This window comes from Falco biarmicus, chromosome 6 (assembly GCF_023638135.1).
Source record: "Falco biarmicus isolate bFalBia1 chromosome 6, bFalBia1.pri, whole genome shotgun sequence".
In the NCBI taxonomy this organism is placed as follows: Eukaryota; Metazoa; Chordata; class Aves; order Falconiformes; family Falconidae; genus Falco; species Falco biarmicus.
In genome coordinates, this window is record NC_079293.1 from 72,291,962 (window position 1) to 72,311,367 (window position 19,406).

At 42.9% G+C, this 19,406-nt stretch overlaps 2 protein-coding genes across 2 annotated transcripts in view; one reads left to right on the forward strand and one right to left on the reverse strand.

The window, feature by feature from the left end:
• Window positions 1-11,032, reverse strand: part of FZD3 (frizzled class receptor 3) — a 61,412-nt gene extending 50,380 nt beyond the window's left edge. Inside the window, exons 1-2 of the mRNA XM_056344425.1 lie at window positions 10,921-11,032; window positions 5,338-5,858 (exon numbers count right to left, since the gene is read on the reverse strand). Coding sequence (XP_056200400.1) covers window positions 5,338-5,526 — 189 coding nt within the window. The 5' untranslated portion in view covers window positions 5,527-5,858; window positions 10,921-11,032. The remainder of the gene's footprint in view (window positions 1-5,337; window positions 5,859-10,920) is intronic.
• Window positions 11,033-11,265: 233 nt separating this feature from the next.
• FBXO16 (F-box protein 16) overlaps window positions 11,266-19,406 on the forward strand; it is a 38,497-nt gene continuing 30,356 nt past the window's right edge. The window contains 2 exon segments of the mRNA XM_056344796.1: window positions 11,266-11,339; window positions 17,566-17,708. Of these exon segments, the coding sequence (XP_056200771.1) occupies window positions 17,613-17,708 (96 nt within the window). The 5' untranslated portion in view covers window positions 11,266-11,339; window positions 17,566-17,612.

Sequence of the window (19,406 nt, forward strand, 5' to 3'; positions counted from 1 at the left end):
CATAAGCAAATCCTTCAAGGCCAAAGCAATATTAAGTGAACAAGGGACAGAAGATAATTCTTTGTAGCAATAATAATCCAAGAGACGGGTAAAGAAGGTCAGATCCCTCAGGGGGTTAGGGGTAATTTAACTCCTCCATTGTCACTGCCTCGTTCAGCACACGATCTATGTAACACAGCAGAATTGTGGCAGCAGTGCAGTGCAACATCATCTCAATGTCACACTATCATCATGAAATGTCACACTATCATCATGAATGCATTTAGAGGGAAGTTTTAACAGCATTGTTGAGACAGACTATGCTAGGTGGTTACTGTACTAGAACAACCGGCGAGCAGACTATAGAAAAATTTAAAAATACCTTACGTTATGTTTTACATGACAGCACAAAGCAGATCAAAGGAATGCCCCCACCGAGTCAAGAAGCGAGGCTGGTGCTGTGGGCAGCAGCCGCTGCGGTGCAGTACTGCAGGGCAGGACAGCTCCCAGCTCCACGCCTTCTGCACAGCGCAGCCCGGCCGCAGGGGCTGGGGAAGGGGCTTCCAAAAACACCTGCCCTTGACACCCACCACCTCACGCCTCCGTTACACCATCGTGGCTAGTGCGGCAGTCAGTATTAACTGGCATTACTCCTTTTAGAAAGCAGCAGATGTAAAATAACTCTCATTTTAGTCCCTGCTATAGCCAAGCAGATGTTAACAGAGGTTGGCCTAGTGCAACTGGTGTTTGTCCTCTATCAAAAGGAGTAAGACCCTTTGGTGATAACTTGGGGATAAAATAATGCTCCAGGCCCTTGAATGTGAGAGCTCTCTATTCAGTCTTCCCAGATGAAAGCAGGCCTTGCTAATGTAGCACAGCAGAAAGCTTAAGGCAATATCTTTCCTAGGAGTAAAGGCAGGCATAGGAACTGATTACATACAGTAAGAGGGACTCCTGATGTAACACTCCATTTTCCTTTGTTTAATCGAGATGGTTAATACCAATACTGCTGCAATATAACAAGCCAAAACTGATGATGTGACTTATTAGCCTTTTTTATAGTTATGAAGGAATCACATTAGCATAAAGTCTCAAAAAGGCAACCTACTGATTTTCTTTGAGTTTTCAAGAAATAACAGTAAATAAGTTTCTAAACAGTTCCTTCAATAAAGCAATCAATGGTATGGGAGGAGAAACGCCCTGAGTTTATTGATGATCAGACAATAACTGTAGTCATTCTCTTTTTTGCTTCACATTCGCTCTTTCTCGCACTGTACTCTTTCAGCGCAAGCAAGGTGAATTTTTCATATGGGCTTTATTAGGAACTGTTGTGAAAAAGTGGTACTGAAAAACTGAGAATTACAAGGTCTTGCCACACCCCCCCCCAATAAACAAGATGAATCATACTGATTCTGCTGCTATATTTTTTTTTATGCTCACAGCAGTTAAGGGGGGCTTGGATGAGAGGTGAAACATTTTACCAGAAAATGTCACAATGCAAGTTTGAATAGACTTCATTCAGTTCAAAATTAGAGTGTTCCATCTGTTTGACTGCAATGTTAAATGTCTAAAGAGCCAAATAACAAAAACAGATTTAAGAGGCAGTCTAGGCTAATAAAGGCAGTAGAAATATACCTATGAAAACCTGTAGGTTTTCGTTCTTTTTTTCTTGTTCAAACACGTAAAAAACTCTGCAGTCCCCTTCATAGTAAATTTAAGCTTGATAATAGCCTTGTTTGCTTGCACAGCCTTCACCATTTTTCATGAAGCATTGAGAAGCAGCTTCCTAGTCCATCCCCAGACTGAAACCACTGGCCTATATGCCAACTATATTGGCAGAAGGGAGTACTATATCCACCCATGACACCAATGCAGCCATGCTAAGTCTAAGAACCACTTAGGCCTCAGGCTAGTACACCAAATGCAGCAACACAGTGTTTCATGCAAGCTAATTTATGCTATTAAGTTGAGCCTCAGATACCACAAAGTATCTCAAAGCTCAAAGAAGCAACATTTATTTCTGAACTGCTTCTCTGTAGCAGAAAACAATTCTTACGAAGAACAATTACACCAGTTATTCTGGCTCAGACTGAGGGTCCATATAATTACTACTCTACTTCCAACAGCGGCCATGAAGAGGCTGTTAGTGATAATTTTTGGCAGTTCTCTGAAATCATTGGTTTAACATGTGACAAAAGCCAGAAAAATGAACATTATGTGGGCCATTACTAGGAAGCTATTAGCAGCAAAAAGCATGATTTTATTTATAAATAAAGCCCTCGCATGCCTACATCTGGAGTGGTGTGCCCTTCATCTCTGCACCTCAGCAAGGACAAAGCTAGAAAAAGGGATGGAGAAAGGTAACAAAAATCAATACAGGAACAAAGTAGCTGAACCACTTAAATTTGGAGAAGAAAAGCCTGGTGGATAAAACCAAGGTTTCCAAAATCACAAGTGTAACAGAGGATTTAACTGCAGCACAATACTGGAACAAAAGGGTATTAAATGACACTAGCAGGAGTATGGTTTAAAACAGGTTAGAGACCAAGTACTTCTTCACATGGTGGCTAATGAACTGGTTGACAGTATTGTATTCATAAGATAATTCAAAGAAATTAATTGATATATCCATCTATATCCATTAAATGATACTAAAGGGAACAGGCACGGAGGTACCCTCTCACATCCGTAATTCAGGTACAGTGGATACTGGGAAAGCACCAGAGAAAGAGCCCACAGACAGGAGGCTTGTATCCCTTCCCCGAACAGCAGCTCCACTTGCTATTAGCAGATACAGAGTGCTTGGCAAAATGGACCGTTAGCAGGACATTTCTTACATCCCCTAAATGCTCTCTCAGATTGTGACAATTTTCTGCTGAGGGGAAAAGCCTGAAGTTTTTTTTTTCTACCTAGTCACCTTCATCAGCACTACTGTCAAGTTCTGGTCCAGTCTCCTCAAACTTTTTGCATCCACAGCATTGTCTAAGTTTCACAGCTCTATTACCAGCTATTTGAACCACCTCCTCCTCTTTGTTCTAACTTGGCTTCTAGCAACTTCATTTGATGGAGCCTACTTCCTACGCTGGAAGAAACAGTGTACAGTCAATACTTCTAAAGCTTTGCATGCCAGTTATGATGGCTGTTGTTGTTGTTAGGTTTTTGTTTTGTTTTGTATTTGAGAAGTAGGCTAAAGCACCTTGCCGTCAGTCTAGCACTCCTCACATGGGATATGTTCCATAAGCCTATGGTCATTCTTCCTGTTCTTCTCTGGACCTATTTCAGTTCAAACACATTTTTTGCGATAGCTCAGAACCTCACACAACACTCCAGCTATTTGTGAGCCACAGGATTATATAACACCACTGTAATGTCTGGTCTTATTTCTTTCCTAATTGCCCCATGTTTCATTTTCCTTTTGGCTTTCTTACTGCCCTGTCAAGCTTTCAGCTGACATTCCAACACAACAAACCACCATTAAGTCAAATGAAATAAGCTGACCACCACCACTGATGTGAAGAATATTGCTTCCCCCAACACATACACATTTATCACTGAGTTTCCTCAACAATTTCACAGCTCAATGTATCTCAAATGTAACCTCAAGGTCTTCCCAGTTCTTCATTCTGGTTTGACCTTAGCTTTAGGTTACTCACAACAAGTATCAATAGGCTTTCTCATCTTCCTGCTAACCTTCCCTTCTAGATCCTTCAAGAAAATACTGAGCTGCACAGATCCTGAAAGCCTTCCACTGATAAACTACTTCCAGTCCCAGGTGACCACCTACTTCTCCCACTACCCAACAAAACCAAAACCCACTATCTCCACACTTCTGCAAGCCAAGCCCCAGAAGTCTTCAATCCAGACTTTCCTTTAAGATCCTAAGTTCCACCTTTCAAAGGGAAATAAACAGTTTGCACACATCTAGTTGTTCACACTGTTATCCTACTACACTTGCTTATTGCTTTGGCTTTGTTTTTCCTCCTTACAGTTTGATCTTCAAAGGCCCTTAACAGAACCAATACTAAAATTAAATTCATTCCTGTTGCTATGTATTTAGTGTAATTGGAATCCCTAGCCACATCCAAATGAGCTGCTGAAATGCAAGTCCATGGTTCTTTCAAACAAAGCACATTTAAGGGTAAGAATCTCTATTTTATCCTTACAGGAAAAAGCCTGTCAAGTCTGGTTCACAACTCTTCCATAGGAAGACTATATAAAGCTTTGGCTTTATATTATTTAAGGACAATTAAATTAAGTTTCTATATTGACAGGAAGAGCATTGAAAGATGAAAACATATGATTATTCTTTCTGTTCTTAGTGCAGAGCACAGCATACCTACCCATTTCCAAGCACTTCAAAATAAAAATAAACCTAATCTGCACAAATGCCTCATAAAAATTTGAATAGGCTGACAGTAAGATTTCCCTAATATTTGAATTTCCATCAGTTTTAGTCATATCACAGAATATGAAGTAAGGACACTCCTCAGGTAGGGTGGCAGGATAAAGAATAGAGTGACGTGAACTTAAAAGTCTTTTACATACTAGACTATAAATATAAAGAGACTAAGTGTGTGGTTGAAGCCCCATCATGAAAGTTCTCCAAAGAAAGGTTAGACAAATATCAGTGGAGATATGTTTGTTTGTTTGTTTGTTTTAATGAGAAAATGATCCTGTACAAGTCCAAAGAGGGTTTTGGGAGATAACAGCAAGAGTAATAAGGTACCATTATAACCTAGAAAGTGCAAGTCTAAAAGCTTCTCTGCCTGGATATTGAACAGAAACAGGTTAATTAAATTAGATTGTTAACAGGTTAACCAAATAAAGGTTGTCTGCAAGACCACAGACTTTCTTGCAGCTGAGAAAAGCAGTACTAATAAATAAGCAATTTCCATTATTTTCATAATATGTCTTCTTATTCTCATTTTCTTCACATCAAATTTTAGGTGACTAAGGAAAGGCCAAATATCGCAAAGCCACCAAAGAACAAAGTCTTCAAAACTAAAAATCTTCTATTCATTGTTCAGTATGCTGTTTTTCTGGTATTTAGTTAACCGACAGACCATTAAAAATATGCATTCTTTATTTGTCTAAATATTTAAAGTAACAGGCTAGCATACAAACACATCAACAGTATTTCAAACTAAGTTATACTAAATTAGGCAAATCCTGTAGTCATAGAGTATTTTAGTATACAGTACAATACATGTTATGCAAGTGGTATTTGGTTTATATTTAAATTACTATCTTAATTTCTTCATTTTGATTTCTAATATAAATATCTTCCTGGATTCTCTTACCAATTTTTTGTCAACTCAAGGCCAAAAGCATATATACTGCTGAAAAAAATAGCCTTACCTCCATCGCTAATGCTGCTGTTTGCTGGTCATAATGATTCAGAAGATTAGGCATAAAGGTGGTATTGTAAGGCAGATCCTGGCACATCCGCAGGATGATGGGCTCACAAGAAAATAAACTGTGCCCTCTTGTGTGCCTCACCAAAACATCCAAAAGCCAAAGGTAACAGAACATCCAGCTAACAGCCATCCTTCCACACTGGGAATGGGGCCAGTTATTGGGCCCAGTCAGAAAGCTCTTTCAACTCCTCATGTACCCTCAGATTTCACTTCAACAGCAATATTTTCAGTCCTTGTTTAAGGTTCTTCAAAACCGGAATACTCTTTGTATACAACATTCTTAGCTCAGTCCAGAAGATGATGTATTTGAGACAGGCGTGTGAGAAATCTTGCCCTTTCTTTTCTCAGGATTATGTAGCATGTATTAGGTTAAGGTATTAAAATGTTTAACCACATTCCCACACAACTGACCCCATTGTGACAGAACAGCAGTCGAGTTACTTTCTTCTTTTGTTAGGTAACCTAGAATAAAAAACACAACAAACAGAACAGAGTAAAAAGCCTTGTAATTGATAAAAATATTTTAGCTCTAAATAGCCTGGCAGACAAATTGCCTCAAATTCTCATGAGCACAACTAGATGGTCCCTTGACAAATTTTAATCCCAGTTTTGGATTACTTCTGATGGAAAAAAACTGGTATGCTACAAAACTCTACCCGGAAATGATGGTGAAAATATGGAACGTATTTACTACGAAGAAAACATTTTTAGAAAACCTCACACTTTAAATGTAACTATGTGAACATTAGAATTGTTGACCACATTGAAACCAAGTTATTTATGATTCAGCATCTCCACTGGTACATTCACATCGATAGCATCTCTTTAGTTGCATGGCCTCGTAACTTCTGCTGAATAATTATAAAACAAAAACAAAACAGTCACCACCACCAAATACACAAGTCCCAACTTGCAGGAGTGAAGACTACCATTCTGCCCAACAAGCTACAGTCATGGTTTGGCTACCTGTGTTCAAATATGTAATTTTAGTCTCGTTGTAAAAAGCTTTTTTGTTGTCTCTAATCCATTTTACTTGCACACGTATCTCGTATCTTTCTCTACAGAAACCACCATCACAGCTAAGGATAAGCCAGAAACAGCATTCTTTGACCACCCCTTTCTCCACACACTCTCAAAGGTGAAAATTGCAAAGGTAGCTCTGCCAGTTCCACTCTACCTATAGAGCCAATTTAAACAGCAATCATTGCCCGGGGCTGAAGCTGCATTTTCTCAGCGCTAAGGGGCTGGAGTGGAACAAGCAGAATGGAGACTCAGCATATTGTGCTCATCGACTAGAGAAACAAACTGTGGAATTGGAGGCTAAGGCATGGAAAAAGTTGATAGAGTTGTCAGAGGACAGAGAGGCCCTGTTCTTATAACAATTTTGTCTTACAACAACAAAAATCGCAAAATTCAGTCTCTAACCAACTGCTTTAAAAAAAAATCATTAAAAAAGGTAACAGAAATTTAAAATTCTGTTTGAACCAGAAAACCCTAAGTACTTCATCAATATTCCCAAGAATAGACAACCACAAATTTGAACAGACTTCCAGTCTTGAGAGAGTAATGTTTTTTCCTTCGATATTCAGGAAGGGAAATAAATTCCACACATCAGAGAGGAAAAATTTTTCCTTTCTCCATAATGCAAACTTAGTGAGAGGTACAAGAGTTAATTACCAAACTTCTACTGGTATCAGCTGGTCAAAAAAGTTATGTATGCACACTTTTGTTTACATAGGCCTATGTTATGGTCAGAAAAATTTAATAGTATATACCTCTTTAAACCCTCATACACTTTGTGGGTTGGACTAGATAATCTTGAGAGGTTCCTTCCAACCTAAACAATTCTGTGCTGCTCTTTCAGATCATGTGAGGCAATGTTTTTGGCTGTAGCTGCTCAAGACAGGCTGGTAAAAACAAACATGTAAATAGGAAAAAGACCAAGATGCTAAACATAACCACATTAAGTTCATTGACAACTTGCTTTCACAGGCTGCTTACTCTCTCACAGCTATTGACAGGGAACCCGTGTTTGAGGCAGCATTGAAGTACATGAAGAATACAAATAAGGAAACTGTTCTAAACCATGCCCCCCCCGCCCCAGGAAAAAAAAAAAAAAAAAACAGCAGAGAGAACTATCTACACCTTAACTTAGGTGGCAGAACCAAGCAACACAGCTCAAATCACAGTGCCTTTCTTATGTTATGAGCCAAGTGTTGTCTGAAGAGCAGTCAACACACTGAACGTAAAAGATCAGAATTAGGCACAATATTTAAAACATGCTACATCTAACCACACCTGACTGTAGTCCAATTTCAAGTTCATGTGGCTTTGAAAAGCTATGTCCTTCTGATCTAAGGCAGGCACATCTCAAGAGTTACTTTTTAAGAATTTAGCACCTCTCAAAAAAACCAAAGACCTGAACTATCCCATATTCCAGGCAGCTTTGGCACCTCTCAAAAAAACCAAAGACCTGAACTATCCCATATTCAGGCAGCATTACTTAAACCTGAAGACTTCTGCATATTCTCACATGCTGACCAGAAGGATCACAAGTTACAGACAGACAAAACCAATTCCTACTTAGTTTTATACAAGGTGCCTAATACTCTTTGAATCTAGTCCTTTGATTTTAACATTTTAATAATAGTTCACCAAAATAAGGAAAACAAGCTTTTTCAGTTCGCTGTCACCTCCACAACACTGGCTTCAAGTACTTTTTTCCTTTTTCCCAAACTCTTTGGCCACCAACTCCAAAAGACTTTATTCAACAACTTCAGTAAAGTCAATCTGCAGTATGGATTAGCAACTGACTATTTAGCATGCACCCTGTAATTCAGGTGCCATTCCAGCAGCAATCAGTAGATAATGCTTCATAAGAGAGGTTCACCATACTTGCACCAGTTATTCTGTTAAAGTTTGAACCAAGAACATTGGGCAAATCCAGGTCAGGATCTAGAGTCTTGGGAAAAACTCCAAGAACACTTCACACAAATCATCATATTAACGACATTCAAAGTAGAGACCCCAGACAAATCCACCCATCCTCTGAATTCCCCACAACCTCGAACTGGAAAAAAACCATACAAAAACGTAGATTCAACAAGCCACGAAAAGTTTTAACTGTGCAAAAAGCAGAAAAATTTTCATTGTGTTCTTTCAGGACTTTTCCATTTTATGCTCAAGATCTTATTATTATGTAGCATCATAAAGGACATAAAGCATATAATTACTAGAGATAGAAAAGAACATTATATAGCCTAGTTACCCAGTGCTCTTTCATGGAAAAAAAAATCAAGGTGAAATGAAGAAAAAAAGACAACCATATCATTGCGAAAGGAGGCAAAAGTTTTGCAAACAAGTATATAGATGACCTATTGATTGGTGTAGACAGATGAATGCTGTAATAAGCAATCCTTAGTGTCAAGACAGTTTCTTACCACAGATCCAGTTCAGTATACTCTTTGTTAAGCCTCTACATATGAAATTTTGTGGTTATTTTTATATGTACATAAAAACAAAAAGAAACGCTTTTGATGACACTGGGGATAAAAGAGGAGGAGGGGATACCTACCTACCTACCCCAAGGCACTGCAAAAAAAACCTGCAGGCAAAAGGGGTAGGAAACAGCTAGTTTGTTAGTGTGGTTATGGATTTATACATTATTTATAATCATAAGAAGCTCATCCAATTCCTGCTGTAAAGAATAAACTAGGCCATGCATAGATGACTATTATAAAGAGTGAAAATCATGAAATCAAAGTGTTGACTCGCACAAGTGAAATTATTCTTTTTTTTCAAATAAATTTCAGAGTTACAAAGGGAGCAAATCGGAGGGGGGCAATGAGGAAAAAAAAGTCATCAGACTTTAGAAGTATGTAGGTGGATCAATTCACAGTTCATCTGTCTCAGAGAAACAGGGTGATAAAACAACAAACTAGACGACTCCTGTACAAGTGAGAAGAGGAGAATGTCACCTTAGTCATTCCCCACCCAGCTCTGATCATGGAGAAAGGAACTCATTCATTGCATACCAGCACTGGTAGCTTTTCCCCAATCCATTCCCACCCACATGAAGGCACATTATTCTCCCAACTCCATTTTAATTAGTCAGCGGGAAAGAAACCCCAGTGCTGTACTCCCCTGTTCCACTTCTGTTACGTACTAAGGGAGAACCACATTATAATTCCCCACATCCCCTATTTCAAATAGAAGGCCATGGAGGACAGAGGGCACGTGCTACACTCACCCATTCTTTCATGCTCCTCCTCACTGTACTACAGGGCAGAATGAAGAGACGCACAGTATCTCCTCTTCCTCCTCACAGTGACACCACAACAGTCCCCGCTCCCCGCAGGGAGAACAGAAAGGCAGAAACTCTTTCCGGCAAGAGGCAAGATTCTCCATGCATATGGAGGGACAGGTCTAGCATCTCTCTGCGTGAGTTCATATTGCATGGCAAATGGAGAGGAAGCTAGCTGTCATCCCTTAGACTGGAAGAGGAGGTAGGGTGCAGACTGAACTAGCATCCCCTTTCCCCCTATGTTTTAAAGCCAAAAGGAACAAGAGCACACACGGGACTAGCATCCCCTCAGATTCCTGCTGCATTGCAAAGGAAAAGGAAGAATATATGTACGGTAAGACTAGCATCCCTTCCCCCGGGTCCACACTGCTGCATTGCAAAAGGAAAAGTACATGGATCGAGCCAACATCCCCTTGGGTCCCTCCTGCACTGCAAAGGGAAAGGGGGGAGGGAGATGCGCATGGGACTAGCATCCCTTTCCTCCCAGGTCGCTGCTACCACACTGCAACATGAAAGGAGGGAAGCGTGGGACTAGCAATCTCTTGGGTCCTCAATGCACTGCAGAAGAAAAGATGCACGTGTGTGGAGGGGGACCGGCACCCCCTCCCCCTCGGTCCCCACCACACTGCTGGGAGAGAGGGACAGCGGGTGCCCTTTCCTTTTGGATGCACACACAGCAAGGAGAAAAGGGGAGAGAGCGCACACGGACTAAAATCCCTCTCCCCCGCGTCCCCAGTGCACTGCGAGGAGAAGGAAGCGGAGTACCTGGGATTCGCATCCCCTCCCCTTGGGTGGCTAATGGAAAGGGAGGGGAAATGCATGGGACGAGCATCCCTTTCTGCTGGGTCCCCTGCGCACTGGCGGGGGCAGGGGGAGCGGGAACGCACGGGACCAGCATCTCCCGGCTCCCAGGCGCTGCAGAGGGACTGGGGGTGGATCCCGCACCTCCATGGCGTTCCGCGGAGGAGAGGACTAGCATCCCCCGTCCTTCGGCCGCCCCACATCGGAGTGGGGGACTTAACCCTCCGCTCCGCACACTCCCCCGCCCAGAAGACGCTTGATGGCCGCCCCCCACAGCGCCGTCTCCGGGAGCGGGTGTCTCTACCCCTTAGCGAGCGAGGCGGCCGCTGTGGGGATGAAAGAACGACATCACTGAGGGAAACCCGTTGCCCATCTCTACATCCCGCCCCCTCTCCGCGCGGCCCAGGTCCCCGCCGTTACCTCAGCGCGAAGTCCCGCCGCCGCGGCCCCGCTCCTTCCCTCAGGTGGCGGCGGAGACAGCGGCCGCGCCTCCTCGCGCCCGACCCCGCCGCAGCGCCCGCCCCGCCCCGCGCCTCCGCCCCGCCCCCCCGCGCCGTCACGCCCTGCCGCGCCCCGCCCCTCTCCCTGCCGAAGCGAACCAGCCAATCAGAAAGAGCAGAGCAGGTTGCTAGGTCGATCGGAACCTCCGGCCGCTCTGCCTTCCCGCCCCCCGCTGGTAGGATCTGATTGGCTGGCGCCTTTGCCGGGGGCGGGGTGCCCGCGGGGAGCGGTTGCCATAGCGACGGGAAGCGGCCTTGCGGGAGGAGCAGGCCGCACGCCCGCGGGCGGGGAGGAGGCAGGTGACGGGCGGCCCGGCCCCGAGCTCGGGGGTCACCCAGGTCTGAGGGGACACGGGAGTGGCCGCATCCCCTGGGAGAGAGTGGGGTACAGGGGGGTGCGTGGTGAGGAGGTACGGCCGCAGTGGGGCGCGAAGGGACAAGTGCTGTGGGGCACTGGGGGAACAAACGCGGTGTGGCATGGGGAAGGGGGTACAAATGCATCGGGGCACAGAGGGACAGTGGAAAGAGAGGGGAGCACAAACTCCGTGGGGGGTGTGGAGGGGATAACAGATACAGTAGGGTGCAGAGAGGGAGTCTGGCGGGGAGATGGAAGACCCCTGTGTGCACCAAGCACGGCCGGTGCTGTTAGCAAGGGGGTCTCCAAGGCACCCTGTGGTATAAACGCTACGGTGGGGGACACTGAGGCACAAAGGGCCTGGGGGCTGCCCCTCTGCAGCGCTGTCAGGCCTGGGGCCCAAGGGGGTTGTTGTTGCCTTTGGGTGCTGGGAGAGATTTCAGTCTGTGGATGGAAGGAGTACTTAGAAATATTAATGCTCAAAAGGACAGTGCATAAAGTTGTCATGCAAAGAGTAGAAACTCAGTAAATGTGTGGAAAAGCATTGGTACCTAGAGACATACTTGTGAGCGGCTGAGGTTTGCTACTGCCTTTTAAAGTGGGGTGGGGAAAGCTATCGGGACATCGCAGGATGCGGGGACACTGGGCAGTGTAACTGTATGTGTTGCAGGACTAGGGAAGTTCTGGTGGACTTTGAGATAAAAACATCATGGATCGTCCAACTGCAGAGCAGAATATAAATTCAGTGAGGTTGGAGTAGAAAGGGAAATACTTTATTCTCTAGGGATAAAAGGGACCTTTCTGTTGTCTTATTTAGGGGAGAAAAGGTGTTAGGGATCAATACTGATTAATTCCCCTGGGTGTAATGTCATTGGGACTATGCAGTGCTGTGACAGCTCCTGGGAGGACACTGGCCCTGTAGGACGCAAGGAGACTGATGTGGATCAGGAGTGGGAGTTGGTGCTTCTGGGCTTGGAGCAGATCCTGGAGAACATTTGTAACAAGGGCACAGAGGAGAGCAGTCAAGGATTATCACAACCAGAGAAGGGAAATTGCCGGGTTTATTGGAGACCAAAGAGGGTCCTTTGAAGCTGAGTGATGCTGTGGGGTAAAGGGGGTAGGATAGGATAGAATAGTTGCAGTAGGAAGGGACCTACAATGATCACCTAGGGCAACTGCCAGACTGCGTCTGGGCTGACCAAAAGTCAAAGCATATTATTAAGGGAATCTTCAAAATGCCTTTTAAACACTCACAGGCTTGAGCTATTTCCCACCTCTCTAGGAAGCCTGTTTCCATGTTTTCCCACCCTCTTGGTAAAGAAATGTTTCCTAATATCTAATATCTGAATTTCCTCTGACACACCTTTGAGCCATGGTTATGAAGAGAATCGGTATGGAAGTTAAAGCAGCATAGCAAGGGCATGGGTAGGGGGCATGGAGGAGCACAAGGGGGGTTGGGTCTGTTGATTATTAGAGAGTATCACCTCTGCGATGGTATATGGAGGTATCGATGCTTTGGTGGGCATCATGGAGCAGTGAGGAATGCAGTTAGTTATTCACTGCCTGGGGTAAGGGGAATCGTAGGGGTACTCAAGCCTTGCGTTCTTGTGCACAGGGACATTTCTAGCACACCCTGGCAGGGGTAGAGGTGTTGGTCTCAGGTGGTGCAGGGTACAACAGAGGTGGTGGTGCTGGGGAAGTAAAAAATACCAGTAGCACAAGGTGCTGCAGGTGTTTGGGTTTATCAGTGCTGTGGCGATGCTGTGCTCTGGGGTTTATTGATGCTGTAGCATTGGTACCACAGAGATCCTCAAAGCCAGCTGGGCAAACCTCTGTGTCAGGATCACAGAGCCTTCCACAGCACTGGGAACAACTGTGACAAGGCTGATGCGGCAGTGGGGAACACTAGCAATATCATGCAGCCAGAGTGGCCATATTAACTGAGGACAGGGCATCACTGTGCAAAGTGCAGGTGCCGAATGTGGAAGGCTGGATGATAGCAGTGCTTTGCAGCTTGTGGGTTAAGGGCTAGCTAGAGGGAAAGGAGTGCAGTATTGGCCTCCTTGTTGTAAATCATTGTAAATGTGCACTTAGCCTCCTGCCCTTCTCCTCTTGCCATCTTTCTAAGTGTTCCCTTACATTTGAGGATCTGTTTCACATTATCTGTTCCACCCAGAGCTATCCTCTTGGAATTTTTCTATTTTGAATGCCTTGTAGTTTGGCGTACATTCTAGATTGTTTTCCTGTTACTGCTCTTTAAAGCGTTTCTGCCATTGCATCAATCATCACACTGTTTATTGTCAATATAATAATTTACAATAAAAAATACTTTCCTGTCTGAGCTTAAGAGTGATTCAGTTGAATTCCATTTATTCACAACTGAACTCCTCGACTGTGCTATTGTCGTCACATGGATCAATGTGATTAGGCTCTTTCTCTGCAAAATGCATCCTTAAGCCTGAGTGCACCAGGCTTTGTTGAACTGCAAAGGCTGACTGCTATAGGATGTGGTCAAAAACACTAATAAAGCAGGTCTGCTTCTGAAGGACTTGTTTTGAGTATGGTTTGCACAAACCTCTGGAATGCCAGAGGGTTAAGCAGAGATTAACCTAGCTAAAGGAAATTATTCCAATGCCCTTGGTTAATGTGATATGATCATTATGTATTGTTAATCTTTCTTAAATGCAATCACATTTTTTAAACCAAGGGCTAGACTCAACTTGTACTGAAATCAGTGAAAGTATTCCATTGGCTTCAGCAGGATTTCGATCTTGAAATTGTCTTGCTGTTAGACCATGCCATTCATGTTTCCTGCCCTGTGAAATTACATGTGTTTTCTCCATACATCTCAAAAAGCACAAATCTCTTGGATCCCCACTCAGTATATCCTTTCATTCGAACTGTGAACCATTCCTAAGTACTCTCTGGCTGTAGCAACCTGGGTAGTTTTGCTCTTTAACATTTGTGTTCTGGAGATCTCTGACCAACTTAGTGTGAGGTTAATCAAACAACCAGCTTGAAAACTCTGTACTCACAAAAATTGGTCTTTCCCCAGTCTTTCCCACAAAACTCTTTTGCACTGGTATTTACTATGCCTGCCACCTGCTCCTACATTGCCTTTTTATTTTTCCTAGAAGAATAACAATAGATAATTTCTTTAGCACCATGTGTCAATAGCTTTTCCTCTCTGGGTCAACCAACATTTCCCTTAGAGCTTGATTTCTTGTTAACCTCATCTCATGTCTCTTTGCTGGCTGAATGTTTTCAGATCAGCTGAGCTTGATCAACTTCATCCCAGGATACATGAAGAACAAGCTGGAGCAATCTCTGGAATGTTATTTTGGGCAGCCAGTCCAAAGATAACAACCATTGCAGAAGAAAAGTGGGGCCCTGGCTAAACAGCTTGACAATCACTGGTCTGCACAGTGCACCAGCTGCTTTTTAATGTGCACTGAGCAAGCTGCTGCAGCCACCTCAGTGTCACAAAATCATGGAATCATAGAATTGTTCAGGTTGGAAAAGATCTTCGAGTCCAAAGATCCATCCAAAGATCATCAGATCCAACTGTTAAGCTAGCACTGGTGTCACAGATTAACTCTGATCAGAGTTACTCTAGGCTCTTGAGGAAACCAAATTAGCTGTCAATCCTGCCAGGGATAGGGCATTCAGGGTGAAGACAAGCGCAGGTTTTCCTTTAGGGAACAGGTAGCTAAACTTTGGTAAACCAAGTTTCTTCTTAGAATGCCTATAAAAAACTTGCAGTCCAGTTTTTAGGCTAGCTGCATGTTACAGGTAAGGTGCTTCTAGATTTTCTAACGCTGCTGGCTCCTCTGATGCATCCCATGAAGTTCAAGGTCACCTACTAAGTAAGGGCACGGAGTCCCAGCATGTACAATGTGCCTTTGAGGAACCCCAGTAAAACACATGTGCTAAAGTGACACTGCACAGTTCTGACTTCACCGAAGAATTCATCCTGTAAACACAGGCTGCTGAGGTTGGACGTGGAATTGCCTCCCTCCCCTTGTCACGACTTTGTGTAGCTGAGGAGGTGAGGAGCAGAGTGAATGGTGGTTGTGTGACTGTGCTAGCCAAGGGCTAATGAGGGAGGGCTGGCAGGCTGGCACATCGGGTACAAAGTTAAAACGTTTGGCTACGCTCACCTTTTTGCCTGATAGTACCTGCCTTTGCAGCCCTGTTTACACATCATGCTCGAACATCAAATGCGATTCAGGCAGTTTTACAGCATGTGCAGCTGGGAATATGACTTCTGCCAGGTTCTGAGCCACATTTTTGGCACGGAAGGCTCTCAGCAGGGTCCAGAGGCACAACTGTCTCTTTGGACTACGAGCTGCTAACACACCAGTTCACAGAGGTGCTTTGTGAACGCAGCTGCTCCAGCACCAAGCAAGCATGTCTGCGTAGGGAAACTGGAACGTGAATCCAGGGTTGGGAGTGTGCTGCAGTGACAACTGATGTTTTTGTGACTAATGTAGAAGGTTGTCCCTGAAAAACAGGACATGGTTGCCTGAACCTGTTTTTTTGGCAGTGGAGCTGTTTCTGTAGCTTGTAATGTTGCATTTCTGTGCATTGAAAAGGGCAGGGGCCTTGCAGAAAACCAAACCAAAACAAAACAAAAAAACCAACCCAGTAAGTGATCCCATCAAATGTGTATCCCTAATACACCTACTCAGTTACACAAGAAACCTCTAACATTGGCCAACTACCGAATGTGCAGCTTTGAAACCTTACTAAGTCTTTTAGCTTTCAGTGGCTTCTCTGGGAAGTTAAAATTGCAGTGTGCAGACAATACGATATTTAAGGATCTCTAGCAAAAAAAACCAAAAACAAAGAAACAGAAAGAACTCAGAGTCTTGTAATGAACTTATTTTCTAACCACGAACCATATTACATCACCAGATACAGAAAGATGTAACAGATTTTTCTTTTTTCTTTGTATTTGTTTGATTCCATAATAACTTAGGAAAGAAAGGGAGGAAAAACTAATCAAAAAGGTCATGTGCCTGGACAGATCCTGCAGTGGGTTTTGAAGATCAATCTTCCATTGATCTAGACAGGAATTCTGTCTGGGGAACTGGGCTTTCACAAAGATATGTCTTGTGAACCTCAGAGCTGCATTAGCTAGAAAGATCCTTTTGCTGGGTGGGTTTTGAGCTGCTTGAGTTCAGGGTAGACTGGCAACACAATATTGGAGTTATTTAGTAGATTTGCCTTTTCTTTTGTTCCAAAAGTCCTATTAATCACCTTGCCACCGCAAAGCTTTAAAGTGATCTGAAGTGTTTACAGAAAAATTGCCTAATAACTATATGCAGGGAACTGAGATATTTTTTAATGTGGTAAAGAAATGACTTGGTTTTCAGGCTCCTGCAGCTTAAGCCTCCAGCCTGGAAATTGGATGCCTGAGGTGAGCAATGACATTATCCTGCTGAATCCAGCTGCAGGATAGAAGATGAAGGAAAAAAAGCTTTTCCTATGTTTGGGCAAGAATTTATGAACAAATGACTTTGAACGAAGTCCAGTTACTTTGTGGCACAAAAGGGAAGGGAAAATTTTGTTAAATGCCCAATTTACTTCACAATGAAATTTTTGTTTAAAAGAGCAGCACAGTCAGTCCAAACCATTAAACCAATCTGCCTGAACACAGGACCCTGAGAGATTGCAGCCAATTCTAGACCACTCTGTGTTTTATTCTTTCAGTTAAGTGTCAGAGAAGCAAATTGGCCCTTTGAGACTTGGCATTATATGCCCATCAGAATCAGTAAAAACCAAGCTAGTGTCACTTAAGTAGATGCATAAGTTATCTCCAGTTCTCAGTGCCAACAACTCGAAAGAGAATTTTTGTGTACTTTCTAGCTCACTGCAAATACCCTGTTGTGATCATTCATCCAGTAAAAATCAAAGGCATATTCAATAATATTTGTGATGGGGAAGACCCGCTTAATTATTAATTATTTATATGAAATTAGCGCACAGAGATTCCATTAGGAAATCTGGCCTTTACTGTCACAGTTACTGTGGGTAGAGAAAATGAAAGGCCTTACCCTAACTGACTTCCAAATACATCTTACTTGTATCATTGCTGTGCTATGAAATCATTGGATTCCTTCTTACAGTTGTTTGCTTTTCACTTACATACATGTAATGGAGTAGCACAGAGGTAATATTGGTCTTTGTTCTGTTCAATTTTCATAGCCATTGGCGCTGTCAAGACACCAGAGGATCCACCATCTCCTAAATCTATGGCATTTGCACCTCCTAGAAACGTGGATGGCCCCAAGCTACAGACCAAGATGAGCATGTGGACTCCGCTGAACCACCAGCTCATGAATGACAAGGCAAGTTCTGTGCAAATGGCTGAATTTCATAGAATCACAGAATTGTTGAGGGTCGAAGGGACTTCTGGAGATCTAGTCCAGCCCTCAAGGCAAAGTCAGTTAGAGCACTTGCTCAGGATCTTGTCCAGTCGGTTTTGCATATTCTTAAATCCCAAGACAAATTCTCAGGTTTACTTCACAGATTCTCATGTCCTAGAAAAAATTTACTATGTTTTTGCCTGTATAGGTCATAGGTAATCTAATAAGAACTTAAAGATTAGAGGTATGTATATATCAAACACACATACAGTCTTTTATTATGTATACATATATATAAAAACTAATGTTATGTAAAAATGGAAAGTTCTAATGTACATTGTTTAAAGCACAGAAGAATTTAGTTCAAGTATTGTTATTTTGCCAAATCAGTTGTTTTTAAACAATAAATGTGTATCCATTTCTTGGTGAAATTTACCAAATGATTCTTTTACTGCACCAGAAGACTTCAGATTAACCCCAGAGCAAACTGAGTGTCAGTGTAAGTTTCTGAGTGGCCAGAGTGCTCCATCTCAACTTGTAGGAGAGACCTTGGTACGCATGCCCTGGGTTCTCTGCTTAGCCTTGCACTGATGAGGCTAGCTTGGTATTTTGGAAACTGAAGTGATGCACTCAATTTATAAATAATGAGATGCATTTCCTAACCTCCCACACTGTATACTATATCTGGGATCTGCTAATGTAACTGTGGGGGTTTTGGCTCATGTATCACCAGGAGCATATACCTCCCTCAGAATTCAGTTTAAATTTCTCTTGATGATTCATAGAATTTAACCCAGAGAGGGCCATTACATCATGTAGTCTGGCTTCCTGGATTTCTTGGGCCCTCTTGTTTTGCGCAGTTCTCCCAGTCTTCAGCTCAGTAACTAGAATTTGGCTAAAAGGTATCTTCCACAAAGGTATCCAGACTTCCTTGGGGGTTAAGAACCTTCATTCCTTATGAAATGAAAATTTCATCACTTCCCTGATAATATTCTCATGATTAATCCCCTATACCATGAAAAGATGAAACCTTGTCTCCTGTCTGAATACCTCTAGCATTAGCTTCCATCATTTAAATCATCCTCTGCCAGCTTATTAAACTATTCTGTAACCAGTATTTTTGCTTTGTGGAAGGACTTTTACCCTGCTTCAAGCCAACACTTGAACTTTTTTTGATAAACTAAACAGATTGAGCTCTTTGAAGTCCTTTCAATCTGGCATATTCTCCAGCCTTTGAATCATTTTAATGTCTGTTTCCTACACCCTTTAAAACATATTTTCACGGATGCACATCGCTGTGCAATAAAGTATGATCTAACTAGAAATAAGTATGTGGGTAAAACCACCCTTTCCTACCTTCTTACTGGTCTGCTCCTTAGGCAGTCTGATGTTGCATTAGGCTGCAGCAAAACTTTTAGGAGCTCATATTGGATTGTTGTATACTCCAGTGCTTCATGATGTTCCAAGTAGGAAAGAACATACCATAAGCTCCGAGCCTTGTGCTCAGTGATGAAATTCATGATTAAAAGTGTTTGCTTATTTCTGATCCAGGTTTTAAAGCACTGACCTGCCTGAAACTCCTTTTTGTATATCACTACACTCCTCTGCAGTGTTAGCAGGAAAAAAAATAGCATCAACAAAAATATTGCTGACAGCTGAAATCAGGAGATAATCTAATTG